General features: G+C 37.3%; 1 protein-coding gene across 4 annotated transcripts in view; it reads right to left on the bottom strand.

Annotated features, from left to right (window-relative positions):
• LOC105392037 (unconventional myosin IC) overlaps positions 1-27,267 on the bottom strand; it is a 41,485-nt gene that overhangs the window by 7,262 nt on the left and 6,956 nt on the right. For 3 of the 4 annotated variants that reach the window (XM_048622365.1, XM_048622364.1, XM_048622367.1), the window contains 6 exons: positions 13,791-13,947; positions 13,328-13,443; positions 12,173-12,243; positions 11,420-11,811; positions 9,318-9,527; positions 8,625-8,887 (listed from right to left, as the gene is read on the bottom strand). In XM_048622365.1, the coding sequence (XP_048478322.1) occupies positions 8,625-8,887; positions 9,318-9,527; positions 11,420-11,811; positions 12,173-12,243; positions 13,328-13,443; positions 13,791-13,947 (1,209 nt within the window). Of the gene's footprint in view, positions 1-8,624; positions 8,888-9,317; positions 9,528-11,419; positions 11,812-12,172; positions 12,244-13,327; positions 13,444-13,790; positions 13,948-15,007; positions 15,091-27,267 lie in introns of those variants that run through there. The other variant, XM_048622366.1, reaches the window with a different exon arrangement.

Below are 27,267 nucleotides of genomic sequence, written 5' to 3'. Positions count from 1 at the left end.
TAACAAGGTTGTGTGTTATTAATTTCATCGTGTACTTTTACATGACATGATGAAATATTTGGTCTTAACTCAGCACCCATAATGTCTTGGGCGTTGTAAAAAAAAAATTTGATTGAACAGTCCTCTGCTGTTATTACAGCTGTTTATGTATTGGTCACGCCTATATACTAATATACGTAAGTATGTATGTGTATGTATGTACAAGTACATAGTACATTTATAAGAGGTTAAATGTACATAAAAAAATTCTAGATCAATTTCCATGAATCTTATCTGTTAGATTAATAAGTAGACAGGTAACTCGCATAATCACGTATTATCCGTTTGCTTATTAACAAAATACCAAGACCGTGACTTCATAGTTCATATCTGATTCCGATTGCACATGAAATGGGCTGTGCAAATTAGATACAAACCTACCAACCAACAGAACTTTAGTATCAATAATGACGCAACCCACTTATCGAGTTATCTTTAGGCTACTTTGTGTATCAACAGTTGTTACAATTACAAGATAGATAGTTATGCAACCCTGTAGTACTAACAACCCTCCGATATTCGATGACTCATGCTAACGTCATCGTCATTGTTCTTAGAATGCTTAAGATTGTTTAGACTGTAAGTTTTTTTGTCAGCCCCTTTTTTATTGTATCCCACGACCCATGTTTGTGTCGCCTGGTCAGCGGCAGAATAGATCGAACTATCGTCACAGATAGACCTCGTCTGGTAGTTTTAAGTTTAGTTTTAAAATTAGTTTTTAAAAAGTCTTTCGCTTGACACTGAAACTTGACTGGCGCTGCGGACAGGATTGCTGTTCCATATAGCTTGCACGTCAATTCCGCGATTATCGGTTCGGGTATAAACTCTATCTAACCGCGTGGATAGAACGGCGCGAATAGGCTTTACAGCAATCCCTCGAACAAATAAATTCGTCAAGTGTAAAGAAGATAGCACCGAGTATGGCAGTGGCTGGTTGGTGAGTAAAACTCTTCGCCTTCCTTTCCCTTCTGTATTTTTCATTTGTAAAGGCTGCAGGTAATTTTATTTCTGGGATCGAAAATCTCCCGCTATAACGATTATCTGTTTTGAGTTAGGCTATACGCAGTCTCGCTTCCAAATCAGCGATTCTGTAATAAGTTAGATAGGCTATACACAGTTTTGCTTAAAATCAGTAACTCTGTAATAAGTTAGTTAGGTCATTATAAACAGTCTGACTTCAAAATCAGTTATTCTGTAATAAGTCCAAAGTAGACATAATAATTAGGTAATTACTTCAAAATCAGTAATTTCCCAATACTTTATTGATAATTATTTTACAATTGTGTGTTTTACAACTTTTACAATTTTCTCTTGCTTTTACTTACTGTATATTTTTCTTGTGTAACTTTTTATTGTGTGTATTTTCATTGTGTGTTTAAATTGTGTAAAATGGCTACTCTCACGCCTATACCAGCAGAGATGCTGAAGTTGATCCCCATGTTTAATGGAGACAAACGACTCTTAAATCTGTTCCTAAGAAAATGTGAATACGTCATAGCCAAGTATAGAGGCAACGATACACAAAATTTATACCTGTATCACTCTATAACGAGTAGGTTAACTGATGACGCGGCTGCATTAGTTTCCGAGCGAGAAGATGTAGACACTTGGTCTGCATTAAAATCCCTCCTAGTTCAACATTTTGGTGACCCACGTAGCGAGGAATGTATCGCTATTGAGCTAGAGACCCTAAAGTTAAAGGCTAACGAGCCCTACACCGAGTTTTGTAATAGAATCCAAACAGTGCGCTCCATATTATTCTCAAAGGTGAACGAGTTAACTGATGAGAATACGAAGCGTAGCAAGATCGCCATATATAATAATACAGCCCTAAACGTATTTTTATACAGTTTGCCTGAAAATATGGTTAGGATTGTAAGATTAAAAGGTCCCGACACGTTGGAAAATGCATTGTCTATTGTGCTAGAGGAAGTAAACTTCCATGACCAGTATAACATGAGGAATAAATTATTGAATAATCACCATAATCTAACGTCTAAATCATCACAACCCATTACGCAACCCCAAAACTCATCCAAATTCGGTACATCTGCCCCAGGATTTGTACATAACAGTTTTAAGCCACCATTTAACAATTATCAAACCCCTAATTTCAAGTTTGGCATTCCCAACCAAAATAGGATGATGCACCCTCAGAGCAACAATGTAGGATATAAACCCAACTTTGGGTACAGGCCAAATTTACCCCAGCAGACAGGTTATAGACCTCAATTTGGTGTTAAACCTCAGTTTGGCATCCCTAATCAAAACTCATTCAAACCCCAACAGTTTGGAAATAGGCCTCAGACTAACCAACAGTTTGGTTATAAACCGAACTTCAATATTCCAAAGAATTACACAGATGTGTCCATGAGAACAGCATCGGCAATAAAACCGGCCCAACAACAAACCGGTGGATTTCGCCTTAACGAGGTCCATATGACCGACGACCCATCGCCACAAGGCGAACAATACGAACACGTGTCCGACAATCAACACGAGTTCCAGGAATCGTACGACTACGATTACAGTATGACCAACGAATACATACAGACTGACCAACATTTAAACGAAAATGCTTCGACGGACGAGCCCGTTGAAAATTTTCACATAATAGCCTCAGACCCCATACAGAAATGATTCAACTTAATTGTGACCCTAACCTTAAACTACCCCATATATACATCCCCGAGATAGACTCTGTATTTATGATAGACACAGGTAGTACACGTTCTTTTATCAGTCCCGATAAAGCAAACGAATATTACTCCGCGTACAAGTACGTTGAACCTTTCAAAGTGGTTAGCACTCATGCGACAAGTCAACACAGTGAAGTTATCAGCATACCCCTTATGCCCACGTTCTGTAGTAATCAAGAACATAAATTTTACATTTACAATGTTGACTCTAGATACGACGGCCTCATTGGTAGCGACCTTCTCAAAGAGCTAGAAGCTTCGGTCGATATGAAAGATCAAATCTTGCATACAAGATTTACCTCAGTACCAATTATTTATAACCCGGCCCCATACAACATCAAACTTCACGCTAGATCAGAGCAACGCGTAAAACTCCCGACAGATCAATACTCTGGCCACGCGATTCTGAACTTTAAAGAGTTCTGCCCCGGCGTTCGAATGCCTACCGCGATAGTACAATGTAACAACGGTTACGCAACAACTATCATACAAAATCTGACAGACAAAGACATCACGATAGAAATTACAAGACCATTTTTAACCAGTGCCTTTATTGAAGACACTTTGTGTGACGTAAACTATACCACGCAACAAGATATAGAAATAGACAAAATCTTAGAGCAAAATTTATATAATAAACTCAGACTCGACCACATGACGGATCCATATTCAAAACCTTTGTATTCAATATAAAGACATTTTTTATTGCGAGGACTTGCCCTTGACTTTTACAAGCCAAGTGAAACACCAAATCCGTACTAAGAACGAGGACCCAATATATGTTAAACCATATAGGTTAGCTCCAGCCCAAACCGAAGAAATAAATAGACAGGTACAAAAATTATTAAAAGATGACGTCATTCGTGAATCACACTCTCCGTGGTGCGCCCCCGTGCACCTTGTTCCCAAACGATCCGACGCCTCCGGTGAAATTAAATACCGCATGGTTATCGACTATAGACGACTGAATGACTTGACCACCGACGACAAGTATCCACTCCCCAATATAACAGATCTTTTCGACAAATTAGGTAAATCCACATATTTCTCAACCATTGACCTTGCAAGTGGTTATCATCAAATCGAGTTAGAGGAATCTGACAAACAAAAAACTGCCTTCAGCACTCAACACGGCCATTTTGAATTCCAACGAATGCCGTTCGGTCTCAAAACTGCACCGGCGACTTTCCAGCGCGCAATGGATAGCGTTCTGAGAGGACTGCAGGGAATTCACTGTTTAGTATACTTAGACGACATAATTGTCTATTCAAGTAGTTTAGGGGAACACATACGTAAATTACGCGCAGTTTTCGACAGACTCCGACAAACTAATTTAAAGGTACAACTGGACAAAACAGAGTTCCTTAGGAAGGAAGTTCTATACCTAGGACACAAAATTACTAAAGACGGTCTTAAACCAAACGAAGACAAAATTAAAGCAGTCATGGACTTTCCAATTCCCAAAACAACTACGGAAATAAAAAGTTTCCTAGGACTTGTTGGTTATTACCGTAAGTTCATTAAAGACTTCGCGAAAATAACCCAACCATTAACGAACTGTTTAAAAAAACGTAATAAAATATCCATAGACACAGACTATATAAACGCATTCAACAAATGTAAGGAACTATTGTGCAACGCTCCTCTTCTGCAATATCCCGACCCTAGCAAACCTTACATATTGACAACAGATGCCTCCAACGTCGCTTTAGGCGGGGTACTTTCACAAGGACCTATAGGTAGCGATAAACCGATAGCATATGCTAGCCGTACTTTAAGCGATACCGAGTCCCGTTACAGCACAATAGAGCGAGAATTGCTTGCCATTATATGGGCCATAAAGCACTTTCGACCTTATCTCTACGGACAAAAGTTCTTTATCTATACTGATCACCGTCCCTTAGCTTGGCTCAATTCAATGAAAGACCCGAGTAGTAAACTGACCAGATGGCGATTGTCTCTTCAAGACTACAACTTTGAAATCATATACAAAAACGGGAAACAAAACACGAACGCGGACGCTTTGTCTCGCATTAAAATAAACGCCACAGATTCCGATGACGACATCTCCATGAAAGTAAACGTAGATCAGAAGGAACAAAAGTTACAAAAACACATAGATTCCCTGACTAAAGAAATAACCAAGTTAACTAGAAAAAAAAGTAGTTCAACTCTGAGTATCTCCGATTCCGAAAGAACTCATACAATAAGTCCAATCTCCGAAGTAATATCAATATCCTCTGGCGATAAGGAACCCACACAATTCGTTCCCTCAGTCTCTAGTAGTGCTGACACAATACATTCAGCAGTAGATATGGAAACTACCGGTATCCCCATCCTTCATGAGGCGATCGATACAAAACCAAACCAATTATTAATATTCACATGGTTCCGCGATACTTGCCAAGTAAAAGATTTATCTAGAAATAAACAAAAAGTATTAGAAGTCCACTTACCATTAGATAATGAACAATTAATTAAAGATTTCCTGAAAAAATATATAAAACTGAAAACAAAATACTTCATTTACTTCGAAAACCAAGAACACAGACGACTCTTTACTAACATCATTATACAACTGTTTAGGCAAGATATGGTTCAGTTTTACGAGTGTACAGAAAGAGTGATTTACGTAGAGGACGAGGACGAGCAGAAACAAATAATTATTAAACACCACGAAGGAAAGACAGTACACCGAGGTATAAAAGAAACCATAGCTAGAATCCGTAGAAATTATTATTGGCAAAATTTACAGGAAACAGTTACAGCAGTATTAAATGCATGCGAAGTTTGCAAAAAAATGAAATACGACAGGAAACCCATTAAACCTATGTTACAGCTCACACAGACGCAAGATGCTCCCTTTCAGGAATTATTCATTGATCTTTTTACAATAGACGGAAAATATTACCTAACTATAATAGACGCTTTCAGCAAGTTAGCACAGGCCATCGAAATAACTAACCGATCCACCCCCGAGGTATTAAGAGCACTAATTAAGTACTTTTCTTTCTATGGTATTCCAAAAAAGATTAGTTCCGACCCCGGTTCCGAATTCAATAATGAGTTAATGAGAGAACTGATGACATTGTATAAAATCCAACTTCATATAGGTACACCCCACAATCCAAACTCCATGGGTTTAATTGAAAGATTCCATTCGACAATAATAGAAATTTATAGATTGGCTAAATATGAACAAAAATGCACAGATGCATCCACCGTAATGACATATTGCATCATGGCTTACAATCACACCATTCATTCTGCAACTGGATTAACCCCATTCGAAGTAGTATTCGGTCATACCGACACAGGAATAGCTTTCGACATAAACTTCCAACATAAGTATATGCAACAGCTAATTAAAGATCACGCTAAAAGAACACAGTACTTATACAAACACTTATCACAAAAATTAATGGACAATAAAGAAACAGTTAGGCAAAAGAAAGGAGGAGAGACCAACATAAACCTCCCCGAAGGAAAGGTTATCTTTTCTAAGGTAGTTAACACCCGCCAAAGCAAAGATAAGCCCATTTATCAAAAGGCAAAAGTTACCGGAAAAACAACCCGTAACGTAGTTCCCATAAAAGTAGGTCAGAGAAATACAAAAGCACCCATTAAGAATATCAAACGCCCTCCGCAGGTGGTGTCTGCTGACATTCATGGTCCCCAACCTGGCCCTTCATCTGCAATCACTTGAAGGAAATCCTGGTATTTTACCTGTGAAGAAAGGAATTGCCCATATTAAAATAGATAAGTGGCTAATTATTAAAACTCTAGATTTGGAAATCATAGTTAACGATCTTAATTTTAACATAAGGAAATATAATGAATTTAATAATTTAATTAGCAACAATATGACATATTCCCATGAGTTTTATAGTATCAAAAAGCAGTCTGAATACCTACAAAAATTAACGATTCAAAAATTTCAGCAACTTATACCTTCATTACGCTTTAAGAGAGGTATTATTAATCCATTAGGTTCCTTAATCAAAGTAATTACAGGTAACTTAGATCATAGCGATGCTCTTTTGTATGACAGCTTAATTTCAAATATTAAAGATAAACAAGTACTCACCTCAAAGAAAATTACCGTGGTCACCCAAATGTTAGACAGTCTCATCAACAGTTCACAAACTCTACAGGAAAATTCCTTTATATTAAACACTAGATTAAAAAGAGTCGAGAAAATGTTAATAGAAATATCTAAGAATGAAAATTGTTTCCACTCTACATACATTTTAGGAATGTTTAACTTATTCATAAGCAACTTTCGAACTGTATACTTAAAGCTAAGTGAAATAGAGACAGCATTGTCGTTTACTAGAGTATCTATATTACATCCATCTATAGTACAACCCTATGAGTTATTAGAACACCTGTATGAAATCTCCAAGTCAGAGAATTTAATGTATGACGTCACTGAAAGTAATATAATTAAATTTGAGGAAATTATCGAGGTAAAATCTTATGTAAAATCAAAACAGATAACGTTTATTATGGAAATCCCTCTTACAGAGATAACAGCCTATTCATACTATAAATTGTATTCCCTACCTATGTACAGCATCCCCAAAAACCAAACCCATATTATTATTCCCAAATATCCTTTCCTTTTGGCGAAGAGTACGAAATACTTACCTCTACACAAACCATGCCGACCGCTTACAGCCGGAGACCACTTCCTGTGTACCGAAGAAGACGCAGTGATGTACCCTGAAACGACTTGCATCGAACAATTGATGAAATTCGAGGAAAATCCATCTCAATGCCAACAACATAAGGTGCATATTGAAAATAGTAGAGTTCAACAGTTGAGTCATAACGAATGGATACTGTACACCAATAAGAAAACTCGGCTAATTGAGGAATGCAGCAACAGTAATCGCGACGATCGATACTTACAAGGAACATACAAACTTACCTTGCTTGGAAATTGTACAGTTATCCTTGATAATCTACGTATACACCGACATAGAGTCTACCAGGAGAGCGCAACGAGCGAGCCTACGCCTGCGATTTCTCTCCCCGAGTTCCGTTCGAGCAACTTATCCGGTGCACCCGCACTCAACATGAAGGAAGTCGACTTCGATGACCTCAAGTACATGTCATACACATTGAAGCAAAGTGCATTTAGTGAAAGTGTAGTGAGGCCCGATTATAGCCTGGGAACAGTGATACTGTACGGCAGTATTTTATGTGTTTTAGTGTTAATTATAATATGTCTTATGTCACTTTACTTTCGTGTGTGGCGAAATCATCTCAATACTCCTAAAACGAGTGATTCAGATAATTTCGCACTTAAGGAGGGAGGAGTTATGCAACCCTGTAGTACTAACAACCCTCCGATATTCGATGACTCATGCTAACGTCATCGTCATTGTTCTTAGAATGCTTAAGATTGTTTAGACTGTAAGTTTTTTTGTCAGCCCCTTTTTTATTGTATCCCACGACCCATGTTTGTGTCGCCTGGTCAGCGGCAGAATAGATCGAACTATCGTCACAGATAGACCTCGTCTGGTAGTTTTAAGTTTAGTTTTAAAATTAGTTTTTAAAAAGTCTTTCGCTTGACACTGAAACTTGACTAGATAGCCCCCTTAAAAGTAGCTTGAAAGTAAGCACTTGAAAGATTGGATTGTTATGTTTGTGACCTAATTTGTTTACTAGTGGGTAAATAAGTGCTTCCTTCAATAGAAACTGTTTACTCTACTTAGTTAGTCATTTATTAGAATTATCGCAGTTTTCACCTATGTAATTCCCCAAACTCCTAAAGCACTATCTTACTTAATTACCATTTGATATTTCATCAACCGCTAATAGCTTCCTATCTGACATTACATAACGAAATTGAAAAAAAAAAACAATAAACCAACTCACCTATTCTTCGGGAACACCTCAAATCCGTAAATATCCAGGATCCCAATCACCGAATCCTTGGCGCTCCTTGTCTTTGGCGCTAAACTAGCATTCAGCCTGGACACCAGCCAGCTGAACAGGCGGTCGTAGATGGCCTTGGCCAGGGCGTCTCTGGCGAAGTGTGCTTGTTCTAGGTCTAGTGGGGTGCTGACCACGTCGCCGCGCGCCTCGATGGTGCGCCAGGTGAGTGCCGCGCGCAGCTTGGAGGTGTCCACTTTTAGCAGCTGGAGGAGAAGGTGGTTTTAAACAACTGGTTTATTGCATAGAGGGAGAGAGGTCTAGTTTACGGGGATACAATCCCGGAAAATATTAGTTTACTGATTTTTTTTCATAAGTAATCTACAAAACTCATGAAAAAAAATACCCTGAATAAGTACTTGTTAAGTAAGTATATTATTATGATTTTCGGTCCTACTTCTATTCAAAACTACATGAATTATTACGATTAGTAAGGATTTCAGTCGTGTAAACTTTTGGTGACCAGTTATTGATAATTAGTGGTTACATCTGTGTAGGTACGTTATTATCGTGAATGATTTGCTGTAATTTTTCAGAAATAGATAGGTAGAAGTGTGACAGTGATGACCTGAAACTACTTACACCATAAACTAAGAACCTAAAAAAACAAATTCATCCCACACCCCTCAAACCCACCTCAGCGACATTCTCGCAATGCGCGTCATGCGTCAGTATCTCCGCTCTCCCCTTGTCGTTGCTGAGGAACCGTATGTTCCCGGCGTGCAGCACGCTGGCCACGAGCTGCATCAGCTCGCGCTGCTCCGCCTCCTGGATCTCCACCACCTTCATGGCGTCTTGGACGAGGCGGAACTGCTCCGCGTCTGATGCCCGCGTCACGTGCGTGTTCTGAGGGCAAGAGCTCAGTTGTATAGGGGCAAGGAGTTGATGGGTTACGTTTAGTTTGATAAAATAATAGACTTAGGCCCTGTTTCACGTTGTCTGGTTAGTGGCTACTGGCTGGCTACCTTTGAGATAAAAGACATGCTGTCACTCTCTGTTATTATTGTTTAGACAGACACAGCATGTGTTTTTATATACTAACCAAACATTGTGAAACAGGGCCTAGTTAAGTCTCTTTTTTTTAAGCTGGCATGAAATCGGTTAAGTTGTTTTATTAGTAGGAGCGATCCGAAAGTTACTTTAGTTTCGGGTTCGGGAACGAACGAAATGATGTTGATGGTAAACTAAAACTCCTAATCTGTCCTTTACAGATAGATATCAGGATAAGAGCATCTGGACATTTGGTACTTGTTTTAACAGGAAGGTTATTATTAACTTTTTATGTATTGAACCTAACAATGTACTTAATTACTTATGCGTGTCACTATACTTCGGCGAAAAATATATTTTTGGGAAATGATGATGTGTGGATGAGTCATGTTAAAGTTATCCCAAACGAATAACTTTTATAAACAGAAGGGCATTTTTGCTGCATACCTTTTGCAGTAAATCATTGGATGGTTTATGGATAAACACTTGTCTGTATCAAACAAGCTAATGACTCATACTTAAGTATAAGTGTTAACTTATGAACACACTACAAGGCTTTGAACTTTACCGAATAAAGTCACATTATTTCGTCAGAAACATAAAAGAAGGTGATTCATGTATAGAAATGAAAAATTCTGACTGCTATTGATCCAGGAAAATGCCCACGGGAGGTCATATAATTTTTTAATCTTCAATGTCTATCTTTATGTTTCTAGATTACACCTATGCCAGTCAAGATGATGAATTTGATAAAGTCAATGACTCATTTCAGATTCGAGAGCAACCAGTTTGAGCGTAGGATTATGATTATGACAAGTTAAGATACACTTGAAGATAGCTGAGAGTTTTTTTTACATGAAAATCTGGAGTTTAAGAATTTTAACCAATTGAGATAGGTAGCTAGATAAGTATATGGTGTCTCTTCACAGGGTTTATTATTATTATTTAAATACTACTTAGGCCATAGCTGAATCTGCTGGCCTCCGACAGAGAAGAATGGAAGTGACTGCTGGTGACAGATCCAAACTTTTTGATGACTTGAGTAACGGGAAAGGAAGAACAAAAATATGTAAGTATATACGAGTGGAACTTTATCAATGTACGAGCTAAAGGTATCTATAGGTCCTACCTAGATTAAATAGGACGAAACTTCGCCTGAAGCACTTAGGTAGTAAATCACACCCTGCGATCACGCTGTATAGCTATTTGACTATTCCCGCATATTTTTAGATTAGCAACAAGGATGCGTACTCGCGTAGGAGGAAGGATATTCTCTGACCGACACACTGACATTGAAGCGAACAGAGATAAGTGCAATGTAGTTAATGTGTGACGAATAGCGTCCGTAGGAGCTTTTAACCGCTTATCCTGTTGTTGACCTACAAATGAGCGTGTTACGCGATAGCTAAATTACCTAAATCATTTTGTTTCACATTTTATAATTGCTCTTTTTATCGTCGGGCTATGCAGGATGCCTAAACATCTTAATTAGGTTCATACTAGGTACTTATAGGAAGGAAGTCAATGTTATCGTAAGATCTTAATTGAGTATAGAGAAAGAATGAATGTTGTAGGCAATCATAAAACTAGACCAAATAAACCTATTAGCATATCCTTATAGCTGCTTATTAATCGCTTGAAAAGATTTACACAAACACTGAACTGTACGTCGGCCTTCCATATGTGCTATAGTTAGGGTACTTATGACTAACAATTTTATTAAAATGATGATATCATTAATAACTTACCGAATCCGTAGTATACTTGTAGGTCTCGGGCCTATTCTGCAGCCTGAGGCTCTTCAGCGTTTCCTCATCGCCCCCCGCCAACAGCTGGTAGAAGATGTGGAAGTTCCTCTCCCCTGGCATCTGACTGACGACTCTAGATTTCTCCAGCAAATAGTTCAATATGTGGCCTCCTTCAGGAGCGCCTTCGTAGTTGAACTGAATGTCCATGTACTTTCCGAACCGACTGGAGTTGTCGTTCTTGTTTGTCTTGGCGTTTCCGAACGCTTCTAGCAGAGGGTTGCTTTGGAGGAGCTTGTCTTTGACGGTCTCCACGTTGTGGAGGTGGTTGGTCCTGGCCGCGATGTACTCGAGGACTTTTTTGGAGGCTTCCGTCTTGCCGGAACCGGATTCGCCTAGGGAAATCATTGTTTTACGTCATTATTCTTGTAGTATATATACTTAATGCATGTCAGAGGTATGTTTTATCGGGAAGCCTTACATTATGCTTTAAGACGGTTTAGAATAACGTTCAGTTATTCAACATAAACTGCTATCTAAATATACAGGAGCTAACCCAAAAATATTATGATAATCTTGCAAGACGTTCTATCAACACCATGTTTGTAATCTTTAGCAAGTTATGCTATTGTATACCTAAGTATATCTAGATGATACAATAGTTGATGTCGTATGTCGTATTATGTTATTGTATACCAAAGTAGATACATATATTATCTAGATGATATAAGTAATAGGTAATAGTAGATGTCTCACCGGATATCAGGATGCATTGCTCGCGGTGCTCGTAGACCAGTGAGCGGTAAGCGTTGTCCGCGATGGCGAACCTGCAATGTTTATTGTTGATTGTTTTAATAGTGGAATGCCACTAGGTTCGGGCACATATATGGCGATCATCTGAGATTATAATAACAGTCGATAGATGGTAGGCGACTATAATGGTAGTCGATAAATGGTAGGCATCATATTTAAAACGTCTCCTGACCATTGTTTACTGATGGAATAGGGGATCATTAGGGCCAATATAAAAAAGCTTTGCCCTTGCTTGCTTTCTTAGGCCCTGAGCTACATCAAGCGACATAAAAGCCCAACGAGTTACACTTTACCTGCTCTAAGCCATTTCAATCATGGCCATTCATGACCATCAGCTACAAATTGCCTCAGTTCTCGTCATTCCTCATCCAAGTATTTGTGTACGAGTAAAGTACCTACAGGCGCCCAAGGTATCCCAGCTACCACTTAGCTATGTACTTTTTTAAGTACTTTTAAATCAGTACAATCTTATAATTTCATAATATTAGATAGACCTAATAGACGATAAGTATAGATAAGTAATAGAAAATTACAGTAGAGTTAGCTGTAATGGTGTGACGGACTATCAGCAATATCATCAAACGGTATCTCTCGATACGTGGTCTAGATTTTATGTTACTTATCTTGTTATTTACAAGTTTTCTAGTGAGGTGTCTTGTAGATATGATTGTTAATTAAATAGGAAGGTAGTTACTACAACAAAACACCAGCTTGTCAACCGGTGAAGCTAGTATTAGTTGGATGAGAAAAGCCGAGGACTGTTGTGGTGTTCCTTGGTCTATGTCCAACAGTGGACGTTTGTTGGGCTGATGATGATGATGAAGATATATAGTTAAGTATTGTTGGATACAAACACTCTTTGTAGAAAAAAATACATATTTCAATCATAAACACACATTCTCAACTTATAACCTCTCTCTTCTCTCACAGAAGGGCCAGCATGGGGCATGAGCATGACGCATGAGGCAACAAATCATTACAACAATTTTGGCTTGCGCACATCGAGCGGGCTCGATTCGCGACTGGGAACTTTTGTCACGTCTTGACGCGCGCGAAAGTTCCCAGTCCCTTGTGCTAGACTATCAGTTAAATACTCACACATGCGGAGGCGCCTCAAAGAAGGCCTTCTTGAAGTAGAGCTGCGTCTTCTCGGGCGAGTAGATCGGGAGCGCCTTGTACGGGTTCACCGAGATCAGCACGTTGCCGATGTACGTCTGTGGAGGTAGGGGTGTTGGTGGTTAGTATAGGTACTAGTCTAATTTATACTAAGTAGGTATAGTGTTTGCACGAAAGGAGAAACACAGTGTGATGCTAAGAATGACAATGCTACCTGAGATAAGTCAGGTTTCTTTTCTCCAGAGTGTACGTTCAGAATTTCATACATGGTTGTGTCACATTTTTCTATCAGTTCTCCGTCGCGCTCGCTCTTGAGGCTGCGCGATACGTTCCGGGATATCAAATATCAATTAATCCTCATCAGATATGTATTTAACAAACTCCCACGATTTAATTTAAAAAAAGTATCTTTGCTCCTTAAAAACCATATCCCCTTTCAACTTACATAAATAATATTCTCGCTGAACCGCTTCCTCAGATTATCAATGAACGCGGTTTCACTCGTGTAGTCCTCCAACAACACGAAGTCCTGCACTCCGACTCGCTCCCGGTGCTGTAGAGAGTGCTCCATGCCGCCGGCCACCGACACCGGCCGCTGCAGGCTGGAAGAGGAAGAAGCCTTGGTTAGGTTCGTTAGGTTGGTAACACTGGAGTTGGTAGTAAAGAGAGTAGAGTGGTTGTATGGAAGACATAGACCTACTACACTGGAAGAGGATAGTGTGGTTAGGTTGCCGGTTGCTAGCACTGAAGTATTATCTAGAGGACGGAGGAGGACGGGTACGGAAGGAGCAAAGAACGCTAGCGGCACCGACACCGGAGGAAGCTGGCTGGAAGAGCACAGTGTGGTTAGGTTTGTACAAGGAACATAAGGACGCGCTCCCGGTGCTGCAGGGAGTGCTCCATGCCGCCGGCCACCGACACCGGCCGCTGCAGGCTGGAAGGAGATAGGGTGGTTAGGTTGGTAGCACTGACGTAAAGAGGGTATGGAAAGAGCAAAGACCGACAACGCCAGCAACATCACAGGCTGGAAGGAGGAGGAAGGTTTGGTTAGGTTGTTAGGTTGGCAACACTGAAGTTGGTAATAAAGATGTTGCAAGCAGAAACGGTAGCTGCTGGCTGGAATGAGGGTTTGGAAGTAAACAAGATGCGTTGGCAACATGTTGGCAATGTCATGTAAAGAGGTTACACAGAAAGATTGGTAGCAAAGAGGTTTCTGTTTCTTATATAAAGCGGTTGCATAGAAGTTGGCAGTAAAGAGGATGCATACTGAAATAGTAAAAAGGTTAAAAACCAGTTGTTTATAAAGATAGTTGGCATTGGCAGTAAAGAAGAAAACTGAAATAGTAAAGAGGTTGCATATAGATTTCATACGAATAAAGAGGACGCATACTTATCTATTGCAATAGTAAAGAGGTCGTGTGTATAAGTAATTAAATATGAAAGGAGTTGTAATCATTGGCATTTACATTGGGTAAAATTATTTGAGTTGAAAGAGAGTTAAAGTGGTTCAGCCAGAGTTTCTCGATCCGACTCTTACTGTGCTTCCACAAATAACTTTAAACACTGTTTAGTAGTGTTAAAAACAAAATTTGACAGATTTTATAGGCGTTTGACAGCGCTAAAGTCGCTACAGCACGTCTAAGTTTTTGTGGTAACCCTTACTTTTTGTCTTCAATATTTCTGAGAATAAGTACATCCTCATCATACAGGCCATTTTTGCGGTAATCCATTAGTGCACTTATCACTTTTATCCACTCGTGGATATAATACAATCACGTTTTAGAATCACTGTACCTATTGAATATAATATTAAAATGTCAAAAATCAATACACTCTCATATTAAATTTAATATTTGTAAATTATTTACAATTTATAAGAAGGATGAGCAATCGTGTAAACCTAACAGTGTGCTGAACTGACTAACTACTTAAATAGAGACTACTTATTGTAAATTGTTATATGTAAGTACTTGACGTAAACAAACATATAAAGAGGATAATTTACTAATGATAATATTTTAATAGGTACTTTTAATAATAACTATTGTAATCCAGAAGGGTTGTTATCAGCGACAGCGTAACGACATTGTTTTATACGAGGTTTCCTAACACAATAATAACGCCATTTATTTATTTACTTTTTATATTAGTGACTCTTAATGAACGAAGGGTGGCCTGTAAGGTGGCCAGTGATAAAACTACATAGGTAACATATAGCTAAGCTAGAATAGTTTAATTGATATGAATTTAATAAAGTTTTACCTAGTTATTATGTAATTATGTATATTCAAGAGTTTTTTTGCTATAATAAAAAACCCAGGTTATGTTTGTTGGCAGCAGGTATCGCTTGGCTAGACTGCGAAACGGCCCACTACCACCAGTAATCTTCGATGGGGTTACTTTGCCTTACTGTGACAGTGTTAAAAACCTTGGTCTTCATATCCAGAATAACCTGTCATGGGAATTGCATGTCTCAGAAATTAGTCGCAAGATCTATGCCTCGATGCATGGACTAAAACGGTTGCAGAATTTCTTGCCATACTCGACCAAAGTTACGCTAGTCAACTCCTTGTTGCTCCCTATCATTGACTACGCAGATGTGTGCTACCCTGATATCACCGAAGAGCTACTTGATAAACTCGACCGTCTGCTCAACTTATGCATTCGCTATATTTTTGGCCTGCGTAAGTATGACCATGTCACCGATTTTCGTAATAAACTCAAGTGGCTCAACATCCGTCATCGAAGGAATGCTCATATTGTTTCCCTAGTATATGGTATGGTTTATAATCCTTGTGCCCCCTCTTACTTAACTGATCGCTTCTCATTCTTTGACTTTACTGATCGTCCTCAACGGTCAAGTCGAAATTTGCTCTTTCGTACCCCAGAGCATAATGCGGCAGGGTATTCGGATTCTTTCACCGTGTCAGCGGTTCGCCTGTGGAACGAGTTACCATTGCATATAAGGCAATCGCAGTCCATAGAAACCTTTAAGTCTAAGGTTCGTCTGCACTACCTCCAGAAACCGAACAATCAGCAGCAGATCTAATATATAGTTTATCTGTTTTGTTGTAGTTTGTAAGTGTGACGATGATATTATTATTTTTTGTTATAGTAACTATATATTTAAATTATGTATGTAGGTATATATATATATATATTATGTATTTATAAGTATATTTTTTACGTTTATTTTATGATATTATGTATAAGTAAGTATATATTCTAGTGTTAAACAATAGATATTAAACAGAATTAAACTGTTCTCATTGTCTTTCGCACTACCTATCATTTTCTCCACAACGCCCAAGGTTAACTGGAAGAGAATGCTTTTAGCATTAAGTTCGCCTATGTACAAATAAATTTATGTGCAATAAAGAATTTAATAATAATAATAAAAAGCTAATTTAAAAAAGAATTTTATCTGACAATTTTTCAGGCACTACAGCTTAAAAACATAATCAATTTATAAACTTTAAAATAACATATTCTAATCTAAAATCGATTAAGGTATGGCCAAGATATAGCCAAAACAACCGCATAGGGCGGGACCCCACTGTAACTTTGAATCTATAGTCATCCCAAGAAAGACAGTATCATTAACTAGGTCCAATTAATGCATCAGTATTATCAGTCTCAGTAAATCGATAACAATGTTTGTTATCTTTACTTGCACAGGCTTAATATGTTACGTCCACAAAATCCCAACAATACGCGCGAGCAATGACAAAGTTCCAGTGACAATATACCTAACGGGACGGCAATGGCAGGTTAAACTTTTTCATTACTCGCGAGGTCGCGAGACTCGAGAGTGTACTTTATATTAAATTGATATGTGATATGAGTGGCTTATACATACACATCAGCAATAAACTGTTACACGCGAATCAATGAAGTTATCCTCCATGCATGCACGACTTTTGAAAACATTGGACATTAAGACGACGACCGAATGGCGTAGTGGTTAGTGACCCTGACTACTGAGCCGATGGTCCCGGGTTCGATTCCCGGCTGGGGCAGATATTTGTTTAAACACAGATACTTGTTCTCGGGTCTTGGATGTGCCCGTAAAATGGCAATAGGCCCGCCCCCTATTACATTGGGACTAACATAACACTGGCGAAAAGTGGGTGCAGCAATGCACCTCTGCCTACCCCGCAAGGGAGTACATTAAGACAAGGCGTGAGTGTTTGGACATTAAACGGAGTCGTATGAATTCTTTTTTTATTATTTGATAAGGGGTTAGGTACACGTTAGTAACAATGCCGAAGGCACTAATTTTAAAGTAAAGTATAGTTTTTACAAAAAATACTGCACTTACCTGATTTAAGTAATTTATAAATTATAGATTGTGTGAAAAGTAGGTATACTTAGGTTACTTATGTATAATTTTGACTTACTTACCTATAACTAACTTAACCAAAAAATAGGAAATAACAATTAACATGTCCGTATAATGACATCATGCTGGCACACCGTGACTCATAAACGGGGGCACCCCAGAACTTTGTCGAAATATTTAAAACACCTTTAACGAAGCCGTTTTTGACGCAGCCAATTGACAACATTTCAAAATTTTATACAGTTGAAAATCGAAAACCATTTAGAGATATGGCTCTAATATTCACAAAAAAAAATGTTTCCGATTTTTCTATTGATTTATTTCTGAGAAAAACATAAAAATCTAAATTATCATTCGTGACATCACGATGTGGCATAATAATTAAACGCGCTTTTACTTCTCAAACATGAACAACAAAAAAACATGTTATGTCACTTTGACAATGACAATGACAAACATCACTCAAATGTCTGTCACTTTTATGTGTCCTTGTCAATGACGAAAGTTCGTGATTGGTTCTTGCCACAAAATAAAGTTGAAGTTGAAGTTGATTGGTCCTTGTTCATGTCAAGTTAATGTCATCCAACTTTTTTTTTAGGTTAGGCAGGCAACGAAAATATTTTTATCCCAAGCCTCGACGTGACGTCACTCATATTATAAAAATTTTGAACTTTGAAATTAAAAATATATATTAAAACATAGAAATATTAAGAAATAAAAAAATGCGGGTCATCTAAATTTGTGATATCTCGTCGAAAATAAAATAAAATCGGTGAGCATTTTATTTGAAATGTTGTCAATTAAATAAAAAATAAACATAATAGTTACCTACTGATACCTACACATAGCTAGTAATATGTATGATACCAATCATAATATCATACCTAATATGGTCCAATTTGCATACCTAAATATTTTTACGTTTTTATTGCAACTACAAGGTCTCGAACTAGAATTGTTCTCAAGTTCAGGTTTTTGTAAAAGCTCCTCTAATACACTCACGTGCAATGAAAAGGTCTCACCTGCCATTGCTGTTCCATAATAATATGTCTCTGGAACGTTTTCATTGCTCGTGAGTGAATAATAACATACACTCTGGAAGGAAAACTTACGCAAAATGTGGGTAAATGTGTGATTCTGTAAATTACAGAGTAGGAATTTGAAAGTTTCAAATTGTTATTTATTATGTAGTCCATGCGTATTTCCCCTACCTATTTAATGCTATACATGTACATGTACCTACTTAATAAATAATTTGTAGAATATCGCATAAATATCGCATCCCGTGGCATGCTATGGGAGAGGCCTACGTCCAGCAGTGGACTGCTATAGGCTGATGATGATGATGAAATATTATGCAAGTATGAATGAATGAATGATACTGTTTTTTTTTCGTTTCTTTTTAGCGGAACTCCAAATAGGCCGATAGCAGAAAAAGAGAACAAAATAGAATTATCGCGTGTCCCAGTTTGTTTGTCCCTAGTGACCTGATTCACTACATTATTGTTATTATTGTTTGATCGCCATCGCCATTCTATTCTATTCTATTTGGGCGGTTAATCGTATTATTTACTTACACTTCGACGTACCTTCTGTAGTTGGTACCTAGGTCCTAAAGAGGAAAAACCTGGTCTTCATTTCGAATAACATTAAGTATCTAGGCTGTTAACTTTAGTAAGTTCACACTGGTAACCTTTGTTCATATTCGACGAATATCAGGTACCTACTTACGTTCTTTAGCTTGGAGTTCCCAACCCACCATGCTGGTCCACGATTTGGTGGATTTACCACGTAGTTAGTTTTTACCAGACTACACCGACGAAAAAAAGGTGGGTTATGTGTTTGATCAGTATGTACTCGTATGTATATATAAGGGCAGTAAGTAGTCAAGTTTAATTCCTAGTGTGCATACTAGTTAAAGCTTAGTTCTTAATTTGTATTGTTTTGTTGCCGGCCAATCTATTCTATTCTAATTTCAAACGGCGTTTGAATGACGAATGCAAATGAGTAACGTCCTCAACCTAAAACCGTACTCATGACGGCATAACGGTCGACTCCTTTACCGGATGGTTGGCATACAAAAAATTGATTCATACTTGATGAAGTACGTTACCAACCTAGGCATAATCTAGCTTTGATATGTAGAAGTAATTAAAAATCTAAATTAAAAGAGACTAGAAAACTTAATAGCATTCTAATTCTGTATTTAGTTAGGTTCTATATGAGAGGCTTGAAGAATGTAAGGTTTCGTAGGATGATAAAATTTTATAAATCGAGTTTTCCCGAAAATCCTAGGGATATTACTGAAACATGGATAATTTGACAAGTGTTTTAAAATGGTATTTGAAAGATTTATTAGGCATTCGTTCGACAGCGCTAAACATCTGTCTGAAGTTCTTGTGGTAGATAGGTAAAGTTTAGATTTTCACTTAGGTACTTATTTAAAACTGAGTTAGTCATCGGCTCGTACTGTTACCTAAGCCCGGGTTTGGGTCATATTGAAACATAAATGCATTACATGCAAATGTCTATTACAATCCATGCCTTTTATAATACTATTACACTCACGGGAAATGAAAAAGTTCCATTGAGAAAATCACCTGATTACCTACTCCTAAACGGAAAAAAAACTAACTTAATGGATGGAATAGAATATTTTGTTCAAATTTTCTATTCCATGTTTTAAAAATCGGAGCCATTTGGTGTCTGCATTTTGTAAGTGAAACTGTTTCTTTGCTCGTGAGTGTATTATGTTAGTCGCAAGTGAACTAGGTAACTACATTATTCTTAATAAGAATGAGCTTGTTCTCTGAATGCCGGTGTATTCGGTCATTGTTCCGCTGTTTCTATTAATACGCAGCAATACTCACACTTGCACTAGCTTAAGTCTTTTTGGGCCGTTTAAGCAAGCTTTGACTGTAACCAATAGCATCGCGCCTATAATTACATACCTATACCTACTTCCTTAATTATTTTAAATTTTGGCACTAATATTATTGTAAGTTATTTTTGTAACATTTGAACCTAATCTGGGTTACTCTTCCTTACATACGAAATTACGGAGAGCTGCAGTCTTACCACCCCTGCTTATTAGCAATCAACAATATTGAGATTCTATAGATTATAGAACAACGCAGACTCGGGTACTGAGATTCATTCAAGTTACGTCAGATTTGATCGATAAGCGATGCTGCGTAAGGATTGTCGATTGCTAAGGCCCGGGTCTCCTATTTACTCCGTAGGTCGCGTCAAGTGTCACCGCCGTAGGCCGCGTCACAATGCTCATTATGTCTATAGTGCCACAAACTTATCTGTTCCGGTGAGAGCGAACTAAATTGGTCCATATAATCTATGTCAATATGAAATTCATTTAGTAAGTAATGAGGTATGGACCAATTTAGTTCGCTCTCACCGGAACAGATAAGTTTGTGGCACTATACGCGCCAACGTCGGCGTGTGAGGGAGACCGCATCAGTACATTTCTATAGTGAGCATCGTGACGCGGCCTACGGCGTGACGCTAGACGCGACCTACGGCGTAAATAGGAGACCAAGGCCTAAGTGCGGTGGCGGTAGTGTAGCTGTCCTGAAATCGGTACGTAAATTTTATACAAAGAGATAAGTGTCGTGGCAGCAGCAGCGTGCCAAAACTCCGTATTTCGTCAAGGAACAGTGGCCCTTCCCGTCCAGCAACCGGTTGGCAACCTGACACTGCTCCCGAGGACGAGTGTGACATGGTGACATCTGGGTGTCTGCTTGCATGTCGGAAGAAGAACAACTTTACACGCTGGGTATCGCATTGTTTTTCAGGTCTAGTAAATTAGACTTGGCCTAAAAAAACCTTCCTTCATTGGAAGGAGACCGTGCCTAGCTGTAAGGACATGATGGATAGTGGTATGATGAATATTAGAGCTCATTTACGGAGAGGTTCTTCAAATTTGAGAATTCTATAATTATGATCATTAGATACTTACCATTATCAACAGGTGAAAATTAAACACAACTCTTTTTACATTAAGTGAAAGCAATCGTTGTTTCAGACAAAACTAAACATAAAAGAAACCCTAATAAATTAAGTAGGTACAGATAATCTTATGAAAAGACTCCAGTGGTGAAAGTGATAATTTGTGGATTAAGTCTGAGAGTGCGCCGCCAGGGTCAGGTTGCCTTGACAAAGGTGAGGTCGGCGAGTCTAGATTCTAGGTACACCTAGTGTTCACATATAAGTACTATTAGAGTGTAGGTAGGTAACGGGCTTAGACAAGTAACAGACGGTTTTTATAATTGAAGGTAGTAATACTACTCTACTAATATCTAATTGTATCGTGCTATTGTGCTAATTATTAATATCGCGAATTTTAATATATAGATTAATAACATCAATCTAAATCCGAGCGACCCAACTTGATAACAGATTACTCAAAAAACTTGCTTATTTGCAAATTTATTCTTAGAACAAGGTCGCTTTTTTAATTGAATAATTCATGAGAAGTCTATAATTAATCTGAGTGCATCGATTACAACTCATATTGCTAAACATAGATAGAAACACCTCAAAGTTATGAAAGGTTTTGCAGGAAACTGCATAAGTAACGATCAAATCATTTTGCAACAACTTTTGTGTTGCTGGTACTGATGGTTCATTCTTAGTAAGTTTTATGATGTAAGTATAGGTAGGTACGTTTGAACAATTAATCAGATGAAAAACTTCTGCTAACAACTTTACTTACATCCACTTTTCAGAAGGAATGATGTCACACAAATACTGACAAAAATGAAGCAGGATTTCAAATGTAAACTAAGTATTTTTCTTATATCTTAGCTACTTTGCATTTCTTTTTAAAGGGGGGTGTTATAAGTTTAACATGTCTGTGTATCTATGTATCTGTCAGTGTTAGCGTATCTCCCAAATGGCTGAACCTATTTTTATAAGAAAATAAAAATAATAAATACAATCTTCTTCGATTGAGATTGTACAATAGTAACTTAAACAATTTAAATTAATTAAACCATGGCCACCTCCTGCCATTCTTGTATTTTTCTAAATGCCATCAAGTTTTACCCCAATCCGCTACGCAGATGACTTCTAATGATGCGTACAATATGCGCGGCCTTGACACCAATATGCGGAAACCCAAAAACCTGTATTGCAGAGGATCATTGGGCATTATTTTTATTTTCTTATAAAAATAGGTTCAGCCATAAGACAGGACTTTCTTACTAAGAAGAGTGGAATTTAAAATTTTACCTCCATCATGAAGTTATATTATCGAAGATGAAAGTTTACGATATTTTCATAAAACATTTCGTCTACGAAGATTATCTGCATGACATTTTACAAACCCCTCAAGAACTTACTTTGACATTTTTGCCATAATGTGTCTCGGTCATTGCCTCGCTCCGCCAAAAAAGTATAAAGAGACATGAGTAAGCGGACGCTACGTGGACGAAATTTTAATGCTAAGTTACGACTATTTGTGGCTTACTTAAATGGGTACTTACCGAGGTACTTGTACAGGACGGTACTTCAAGTGAATTTTTAAGTAAAGTGCGAGGAATTTAAGAGTTTAAAGTAGGATTATCTTTGAGCATATAACTCGTCGTTTACGGTTCTGCAGTCGCTTTATTTGAGTATGATAAATTAGTGAAACGTACTGAGTATGCTATAAGAACCCATAAAAGCCATAAATCCTACATTAAGTATATTTAAAGTGAATGTTGCATGCCGAATTTTCGTCATGGAATTTTGGAACCCTGTTAACCTGACATAGAAAGGATAACATAATGTCGTAAACGAGAAAAGTAAAAAGCATAAAAACCGACATGACTTTAAATTAAATTAAGTTAGAAAGTGCACGATTATTTCAATCACATCCGAAACGTTAACATGTTCCAAATACTTCAGGAATGCATTAAACCTCCTTTTCAATTTATTTAACGTCAAGATGAAAGTTCTGCTGCCGGCCATATGGCATGGCAATGCTGGCTGGACATAACATTAAAAACTTTTTGTTGAAGGCACATTATTGTTGTAAGTATTTTCTTTATTCTTCTGAGTCTGAGTGTAAACAATGTTTTCCACCGTTTCACTTAAGTCCTTAGTAAAATTATTAAGTAAGTGAATAGGAACCTGCAGATGAGACTCCTCGAGATTGTTTTATGACACAAAAATTCCTACATTACTGAGTAGGTAAGTACCTAATTACAGATGAAACTATAATTTATATTTATTTCATCTTCTTTAAGTGCTTCTCCAATCCACTACCTATCGGCGGCGGTGGTCTACATAAATATATTAAGTATGCAATCGCCTGTACATCTATAACATTTTACATTAAATATAATATTGGATCGTGAAAGGCGTCACTTTTACACGACACGTTAGTTCCAGTTGAGTCAATATAAAGTCCGCAGAGAGCCGCCGCTCCCACCGCCGCCGCGCCCTGCTAGCCCGCTACCGACCTACTTGGTGCACCGTGGGACCAACCTGTCACCTATTTTCATCTTTTTTAATAAGTATTTTTAACAAAAAAGGTTTAGGATTCATAATGACACTGTTTTGTTTTATTTCAGTTTAATTTAACATGTTGTACAAAGACTATTCGAGGCAAGAATAATCTACGTAAATTTCTTAACTTCTTGGTATTCCCAAAAAAAAACTTTCTTTTTTTTATATATTTTTTTACTTATAAGAAATGATTTAAATGTATGAAACTGCAGTTATGTTTATTTATTATTCAAAAATAAAGTTAGACTTGACTAAAAAGGTACATAAGGCACTTTTCACAGTCCAATAGTCAATAGGAAAAACCATGAGAAAAATTATTTAAGTCCAATAGAACCTTGGTACAGCAACATAAATCTTTCTAAGAATGACATCGAACATTTTCTCGATTCAATACACAACCAGTGTAAAGCCTTGAGAAAGCAGTTTTTCCTCCATTACACACACTTCCCACAATTGTTTTCTTAGTTAACATTATATTGACTGACTGTCTGGTGTTTGAGCACTACTGTTATTATGTAGTACTTACCTAATCCGTTAAGTAGAAGAAATATTTGGATTTGCTATGCATCAGGCAGGGTGCGTAGGCGTAGTCTGACGTCCAGTTCAACTATTGACTATAAAAAAAATGGCTTACCGGTAACGCGAAAATCGAAATAACGTTCAACGTTCGTGTGGTTTAGTACCTAAGTTTCTGCCTAATAACAGGATCCTCCCGACTTTATTTGAATTTAGCGTCACTTCGATTAAATAGGCTTAATTTTTTTATCATATTGCCATAGATACTTTATGCGATTTGTACAATCTTCTTCTTCCTAGCCTTTTTAACCGACTTCAAAAAAAGGAGGAGGTTCTCAATTCGTAAGGATCTTTTTTTTATATTTTTTATGTATGTTCACCGATTACTCCGCCGTTTATGGACCGATTTTGAAAATTCTTTTTTTGATGTATTGGGTTGAGCTCCCAGGTGGTCCCATTATTTTTCAGAATTTTGTTTCACCCCCAAGGGTGGGTAAAGGGGTAAAAACAGGGTATGAATTTCCATTTTGGGTACATATTAACCGATTCTAATGAAATTTAGAACGTAAATATAGTTCTTATAATAAAAAAATATGATGGTGACCGATATGACCTGATCTGATCATGGAAACGGAAAGCAGTTGAATGTTCCTGCTATAATTAATTATTTCTTATTTTTTAGTTATTTTTTAAGTCGGTTTTTTATTTTTTTAAATTATTGTATTTCCTTATTTAGGGTCGGCCATTTTACCATATCCTCTGTCATATCCTCATTCACTCCACACTCTCATATTTTCTTTCACACAATCAAGCCACGTCTTTCTTGGTCTTCCCCTCTTACGCCTTCCTTCAGGTAATGTATTTTTCAAAATCCTATATTAGATTATGAGGTATGATTGCAAATTTAAATCTCATTTGATAAGAAGAACCATTTTACCGATATGACGTATACTTATACTTACAAACATTACATTTACACTCGAGTCCGCGTTGTTCTATGCTACAAATGAACAAACATCACAGCTTTTGTTTACATTTACATTCATGAACGTCATTCAAGCAAGTGTAATGTTAGTAATGAAATAAATAACGAAATAAATTGCGACATTATGTAAATTGCTTCAACCTACTTGGCTGCAGAAAATATTTGAAGTGACTGAAATGGTTTTAAATAACGTCCATTGTCTATGACTAAGAAATAAATTCCAGAATATGAGTAAGTATACTTAGGTAATCTAGATAAGGGATTTTAGTTGGGGCAACGTATGTGCAAAATATGTAAGGACTGAAGCTTTTTTTTTCATGAATTTATCACAAAATAGTTTTTGAGCTTACTACTTACTGCAAAAATCTTCAGATGATAATCTGAAGACGGTAACAATGTACTTATTGAAACTCAGCTAAATCAACATTGTAACGCAAATAGAAAAAAAAACCTTGTTTAATAAAAATACTTAACAGTCTTCGTTAATGATTTATTAAACCATGTTGTAAATGTATTTAAACAATGAGCCTTTTTAAGTTTAAGTCTGTCTGAAAATCGACTAAAATCCTAACTAATATTATAAATGCGAAAGTAACTGTGTCTGTCTGTCTGTCTGTCTGTCTGTCTGTCTGTCTGTCTGTTACTCTTTCACGCCAAAACTACTGAACGGATTTGAATGAAATTTGGTATACATACGGTCTAGACCCTGGGAATGAACATAGGCTACTTTTTATCCCGTAATTCCCACGGGAAAACTTTTTAAGGCGAAGCGAAGCGCGCGGGGACAGCTAGTATACTATAATATGGACCTTTATAGGCAAGTTACAGTTACAGTTAAAGTATGTACCTACCTGTGTTAACTATTTCATAAAACAATACGTGTTTAAGTTTAAGATCTTAATTAAATGCTACACAATGAAAACAATTATTAGGTATGTGACCTATCGAATTACTAATTCTATACAATTAAATGTGTCACCATATAGGTATTACCCAATAGCTACAATTAGCATTATTTTAACTAAGTATTTGATTGTTTAGCTTTCCGGTACCAATGGACTTAAAATTAAGTGCGTTATAAGTTTGGGTCGCTTGGAGTGATATATTGGTCTTATGTAGAGGTATATTGTGTACTTATGAAACCCATCTATTATTATGTATATCGTATACATAAAAGTCAGTGGGCAAATGAATGTACTTATTTGATATTGATAGGTACATATGAAGGATCAGTTATCGTGGCCACGCCTTATTAAACTAATGCATTTTGTATGACTCAGAGGAAAACAGATGCCTCATTCTCCTTGATTCAGTGTCTTATTTGTACGAATGAGATATTTATAGGTAAGTATATACATACATAATTATGATTATCGACATACCTTAGCTCTAACAAATGTATAACTCAGTGAGCCCCCTCACTCAAGCTTATGAAAGATCTTTATTTAGTGTAGCATTGTATATAGCATCACACCTCAAAAATACACAAAAAAGTAACTCAACTTCATCACAACTTGTGTACCTAACTGAGGCTTTAGAGGAGCTGCTCCTTCGCTACCGAAGAAAGTCACC

Source organism: Plutella xylostella, chromosome 8 (genome assembly GCF_932276165.1).
Source record: "Plutella xylostella chromosome 8, ilPluXylo3.1, whole genome shotgun sequence".
Taxonomy (NCBI): domain Eukaryota; kingdom Metazoa; phylum Arthropoda; class Insecta; order Lepidoptera; family Plutellidae; genus Plutella; species Plutella xylostella.
Note: the sequence above shows the minus strand (reverse complement) of the source record. Positions and strands in the feature narration are given on the sequence as shown.